Source organism: Zingiber officinale, chromosome 7B (genome assembly GCF_018446385.1).
Source record: "Zingiber officinale cultivar Zhangliang chromosome 7B, Zo_v1.1, whole genome shotgun sequence".
Classification (NCBI taxonomy): Eukaryota; Viridiplantae; Streptophyta; class Magnoliopsida; order Zingiberales; family Zingiberaceae; genus Zingiber; species Zingiber officinale.
The window spans coordinates 28,912,072-28,918,071 of record NC_055999.1 but is presented as its reverse complement, the minus strand read 5'-3'; the positions used below and the strand labels follow the sequence as shown (position 1 = coordinate 28,918,071).

Sequence of the window (6,000 nt, the reverse complement as noted above, 5' to 3'; positions counted from 1 at the left end):
TTATACCTAAAAAATAGGAGGGACAATTTTAATAGAAAATATACTCGATTTTTAATATAAAGTACTGACTTTAAGAAGAATTATACTCATTTTTGGATTTTTTGTACTCAATTTTGGAATTTTTGTACCTAAAAAATCTGAGGGGCAATTTAGGTATCAATATTTGCATGAGGGAGTTGAAACAAGTAATACTTTGTATGCAGGATGTGGAAATAAAGTTTTTTGGACATTGGAATTGCATGCAAAGTTAACATTATGATTAGAGATTTTTCTCTAATTTACCGTTAAAGGAATTAAGAATACGTGAAAAAAAAACAGAAATTTGGTTCGTGATTCTGAGGGGGTAATTCATTATAATCGTCGATTAAACGATAAATAAAAATAACATTATATAAGACTCAATTATAAGTATTTTATTTTATATATTGCAATTGTTTCATGCATTTTAACAATATTTACCACTACAATATCCACATAGTTTCAACTTAATTTTATTAAATTGATTGAATTATTTTTCAACAGTGGATATGAAATTTATTCAGTTTTTACCGGATTCGATAGATAAATTTCTAAAATAATATCTAAATTACGTATCATGATTTTAAGGTTACTAAATCACGTACTTATTTTCTATTTTACTCTCATTATAAAATTAATTAGATTGGAAATAAAATCATTCGACTAATTTTTTTCTAGTCGGAATGATTTTTTTTCATGTGTTTGAAAATTTTATCAACCGATTTCAATCAAAATTGGTTGATAGACCTAGATATCTCGAACATGAAATTAGTTCTTATATATTCTTCTAGTTCTCTTGATTGTAAAAATACTATCAAACATCACTTTGATCGAATATATTGAGAGCAATGATTTTTTAAATATAAATGTATCTAAAAAATTAATTCGGGTTTAAAAAATCAATCCTCTCAATATGTTTAATTAAATTGATGTTTGATAATATTTTTACAATCAGAATAACTAAATGAACATATATGAACTAGTTTCATGTCATTTTGAGATCTCTATGTCCATCAGTCAATTTCGGCTGAAATCGGTTGATGGACCTAGAGACCTCGAAATGACATGAAACCAGTTTCTATGTGTTCTTTTAGTTCTCCTAATTGTAAAAATACCATCAAACATCAATTTAACGGAATATATTGGGAGCAATGATTTTTTAAACATGAATGCGTCAAAAAATTAATTTATGTTTAAAAAATTATTGATCTCAATATATTCGATCAAATTGATATTTGAGGGCATGAATATAATCATAAGAACTAGAAGAACTCATAGATATGGTTTCACTTCATTTTGAGCTCTCTAGGTCCATCAACCGATTTTGGCTAAATTAACCTATATTTTTTTTATTTAAGTTTATTCGACCCTAATTTTAAAAAAAAATCACTAATCTCAATATATTGTGTCAAATTGATATTTGATAGTATTTTTATAATAAGGAGAACTAGATGAACATATAGGAACTGATTTCATGTCATTTCGAGGTCTCTAGGTCCATCAGCTAATTTCTGCCAAAATCGACTCATGGATCTAGAGACCTCATATATGAAACCAGTTCTTATATGTTCGTTTACTTCTCCTGATTATTAAAATGTTGTCAAATATTAATTTGACATAATATATTGAAAACAAAGATTTTTTAAACATGAATGTTAAAAAATCACCACCTTAAATATATTAAGTTAAATTGATGTTTGATAGTATTTTTTACAATGTAAAAGATTAGATGAAAATATAGAAATTGATTTTATATTATTATGAAGTGTTTAGGTCCATCATTTTATTTTAATCGAAATCAATTGATAAATTTTTAAGATAAAATAAATTAATTTAATAGGAAAAAAATCAATGGACTAATTATTTTTTCAGTCGAATTAATTGAAAGACAAGAATAAAACGGAAAGTGGACACATGAGTTAATAATTTAAAAATTATGGTACCTTCAAACATCTACTGTGTTAAATAAAAAACGGAAATTTATTTATATTGGATTAATTTTGTTTGTCTTAGTTCTGAGATCTATCATGAATAAATGCTCGGCAGCTACTTGTCAATGCAAACTGAGACTTCGGTGAATTGGAAGAGTTTCCCTTCCTTTTACATCAACAGACATCTGCAAGATGCCATGTTTTTGATTGAAAACTTTGGTGAGATTGCAGAACAGTTGCTGAATGTTTATGCATGCAACAGAATACACAGAAAAACAGATAGCTTGACTGTTAATTAATCAAGAACAATCATCACAGTTGGTTTGCAAGTTTACACGCACAAGGAGGTTTGGTAAGAAAATGTAGAGGCAAGGAAGCTACTTAAACCCATAAGAAACCCTAAACTGCTCTGCTGCTCTGTTTTAATCAAGCGTGTTAACAACACTTAACTTTGTTTACTTCACCCAAGCAACTTCATCTATTTAACGCCCCGTTTCTGTCCGCTTAATTCGCATCTCATCCTTCACTTAATCTCTTCTTAGTAGTAACAAGCACAGATTCTTCCTCTCCAGCAATGGCAGACGAGAACGGGAAGCAAACTGAGACAGAGAGCAGGCCGTGGCATCAAACGGTAACCCTGTTACTCGTTTCACTAAGGTTGGCAGCTCTTGTGGCCACCTCCACGGCTGCAGGGCTCATGGCATTCAACAAGGAGACAAAAACAGTCACAGTGGCCGTGGTAGGGACCAACCCCATTCTCCAGTCCTTCACTGCGGCATTTCAGCAAACACCTGCCTTTGTGTAAGCTTCCTTCTCTAGCGTCGATATTTGAGATCCATTACGATTTAGCATTTTGACATTTGGCTTCGTCACAGATACTTCGTGCTTGCCAATGCCATAGCGAGCCTGTATAACCTACTGGCGATGCTGCTCCGGCCATGCTTGAAGAACAGAGGACGTCAAGTTTTAGTGCATCTGTTGGACATGGTAAGTGGCCTCCTCCCGTCGTAGGATGACGACGGAGAGTTTTTTTCGCTGAACTGTTGCAGTGCTTGAGCAGGTGGTGTTTGCTTTGGTGGTGACTGGGGCAGCAGCTGCAGCATCCATGGCGGAGTTGGGGAAGAATGGGAACAAGTATGCGCGATGGAATCCCATCTGCGACAGATTCGAGGCCTTTTGTATTCGTGGAGGGGTGGCTCTGGTTGCTGCCTTCATTGGAGCTGTCCTGCTCCTGCTCATGAACGCTTTATCCGTCGTAGGCTTGACGTGCAAGAATGTGACAAGCAACAACAATTAGTTGCTCGCCACAGAAGGAATGTTTATGTGCATGTGCTTGTGCGTTGTGTTTGTCTGCTGTGTGAGCATTTTACCGACTTGAGAATTTATCCGTTCAGATAATCTTCGAGTTTATGAAATTTTAGTCGGGAGTTTTTCGCTGATTAATTATTTGAATGTATTAATGAACAGAGAGTTAACCAAATCTCGTAATTATACCAAGCGAATCTAATCCATTAATAATTTCACGTCATCAGTGACGCCAGGGCTTGTTCGTGAATCAAACCACCGCGCGCCGCCGTCAACACGCGTCGGAGGAGGATGAGCTGGCGGAGCTCGGAGAGCCTCCGGCCGAGGGAGGCGGACTCCAGCCGGAGCCGGCGGTTCTCGTGTCGGAATAGCAGGCAGCGGTGGGACATGGACCCGGCTCGGTTCGCGAGGTCGCGGTTCAGAGACATGAGTTGGTCCGACTCCGTCCGGAGCTCCTCGAAGCGGCGGCGCTTGCGCACGCGGCAGCGGCGGGCGGACTCGCGGTTGGAGATCTTGCGGCGGAGCATGCGCTGCTCGTCCGGGGACCGCGGTCCGGTCGATTCGGAAGGAGAGCAAACCGGGCCGAGGGAGTCGAACCAAGAGGGGTCGAGGAGCAGCATGGTGCGCAATTAGACGGGCGAAGAAGAAGTGGGAGGAAAGGGAAGTAAGGAGGAGGCGAGCCACCTTATTTATACACGCGACGTCGGCTGAGAGGAGGGCCAATCCATTCTGTGTGCGGGAGTCGATCAGGCACGTCGGCTCGAGAAGTGGACGGCGGATGGATGGACCGCATGGGAAAAAGTATGGAGATGACGTGACGAGGTCCCGATGAGGCGTTGGCTTAACGACGAAGGAAACGGTGGCGTTTGGATTCGACTAGATTCTACGTGGACGTCGTTGACCCGGTGGACTGCCGCGGCAAAAAGCAGTTGACAGTTTCTATTAGATTTAGACTGACGTATGATCGTGCATGATATCCATGATCATCTTATCTTTTTCTTGTTAATCTTTCGTTTGCCAGTGACAAAAAGATCGACAATCCTTTAATTTGCATGCTTTTTGCTCAAAGTAGATGCCATGCACAGTCGCATCTCTGTCAGATCTTGCCAACCATATCCGTCACGTTAAGTCGAAGCCACTGGAGCAGCTGTGGGAGCCTAAATGAGTGCGTGTATCATGGGCACAGACTTTAGCTGGCCACCGTGGGATTAAAGAACTCTTTTTTATGCCTACGTCAGTCGATCACTCTAAGATCAAGATATAAAGATGCAAAACAGGATAAAAATTTATATTTGAATGAGTACAAATGAGGATGAACATTCCTATTTGTAGTACAGAGGGCTCTTTGAAAATACATATGTAGTATAGTTCGTGTATTTTAGTACGAGTGCTCGGGTGACTTGAGCCTTTTGTGCTTGGGTGCATTTGGGAGCTGTAACATTTTTTCCTACCTAATATAGTGATGCCTCCCTCGTCGTGCCTTCCTCGTGGAAGTGATCAATATGATCCTAAAACTATCATAATACCTCAATTAATCTCACAGTTAGGCTATTCCCCACACTTGTATCAAATGTTCAAGCTTCGATATAAATGTTTGTCTAATTATTTCTCATAAAATCCTTTCACACTAAGTGGTCCTCTATGTTGATCTCCTCGGATAGGATCCTTGGGATCTTAGTGATATGACTTCAATATGCTTAAATGGAATACTGAGTAGACCTTGAGCCTGGATGGAAGCTCCAATTTATGGGTAACCTTATCTACTCTTTTTATGATTTGAAAGGGTTCCTTATATGCCCCCGATAATGGTACAGCGATAGCAGTAGAGAGTCTTCTCAATTTTTTAAATATCTAAGGATTTAATCCTAATTTTGATGAATTAATAGATGAATGTTAATCATCCTAGGATTAATTGGTGTAAGCTAGATAGTCTGATGCCAACTAAACAAAAGTTCCTTATACCACATCATAAATCCTTGTGGCTCTTAAGCTTGCATAACACCAAATATAGCTTCACAATTACTTAGGGTGTGTTTGGTTTACGCATGTTCCATTTTCATTTTCTGGAAAACGCGCGTTTTCTAGAAAATAAAAAATGATTTTTCGTCATTTTCTATTTTTCCAAAAAATGCTATCTATATTTTTAGAAAACGGACATGGAAAATGCAAACTAAACATCATTTTTCAGAAACATACGCTTTTCAAAAAATAAAAAAGGAAAACGTACAAACCAAACGCACTCTTAGTTCCCCCACTTGGCACTAGACATTTGTTCTCAAAATCTTCTGATCTACCCACTTCTTGTGCAAGCAAGTTATGACTATATATTTAGGGCTTGGTGTAGTGGCAAGAGGCCGGATACATTTTCCAAGTAATCAAGCTTCAATTCTCACACATGGCACACTTACGACAATTAAACTACTAGTGAAGTTGCGACATCACGTTAGGAGCCACGTGCTTCTTGAATTTATTTGATGGATGGAATGTGGGGCCGAATAGTATATCGCAAGATTAGTGTGGTTATAAGATCTAAATACCTGGGATGCGGTGATAAAGGGGGCTCACCAAGTGTGGGTCAAAGGATGGAGACAACCAAAGGATGGAGACAACAGTCAACGTAGAGGTCAAGGTCAAGGAGGTCAACGCCAGAGAACCAACAGGCCCACTAAAAGGAGGTCGAGTGGAGCTCTACTATAGTGGTCGATCGGCAAAAGACTGGTCCAAACAGAACACCTGTACATCCAAG

At 38.5% G+C, this 6,000-nt stretch overlaps 2 protein-coding genes across 2 annotated transcripts; one reads left to right on the top strand and one right to left on the bottom strand.

The window, feature by feature from the left end:
* Nucleotides 1-2,445: 2,445 nt before the first annotated feature.
* Nucleotides 2,446-3,429, top strand: LOC122003665 (CASP-like protein 1B1). Its single transcript, XM_042558744.1, has 3 exons — nt 2,446-2,750; nt 2,825-2,936; nt 3,010-3,429. The coding sequence occupies exons 1-3, from the start codon at nt 2,524-2,526 to the stop codon at nt 3,244-3,246; spliced, it is 576 nt and encodes a 191-aa protein (XP_042414678.1). The 5' UTR covers nt 2,446-2,523; the 3' UTR covers nt 3,247-3,429.
* Nucleotides 3,430-3,469: 40 nt separating this feature from the next.
* LOC122004275 (basic leucine zipper 4-like) lies at nt 3,470-3,874 on the bottom strand. The gene has a single exon (XM_042559188.1). The coding sequence runs from the start codon at nt 3,872-3,874 to the stop codon at nt 3,470-3,472; it is 405 nt and encodes a 134-aa protein (XP_042415122.1).
* Between the last annotated feature and the right edge of the window lie 2,126 nt (nt 3,875-6,000).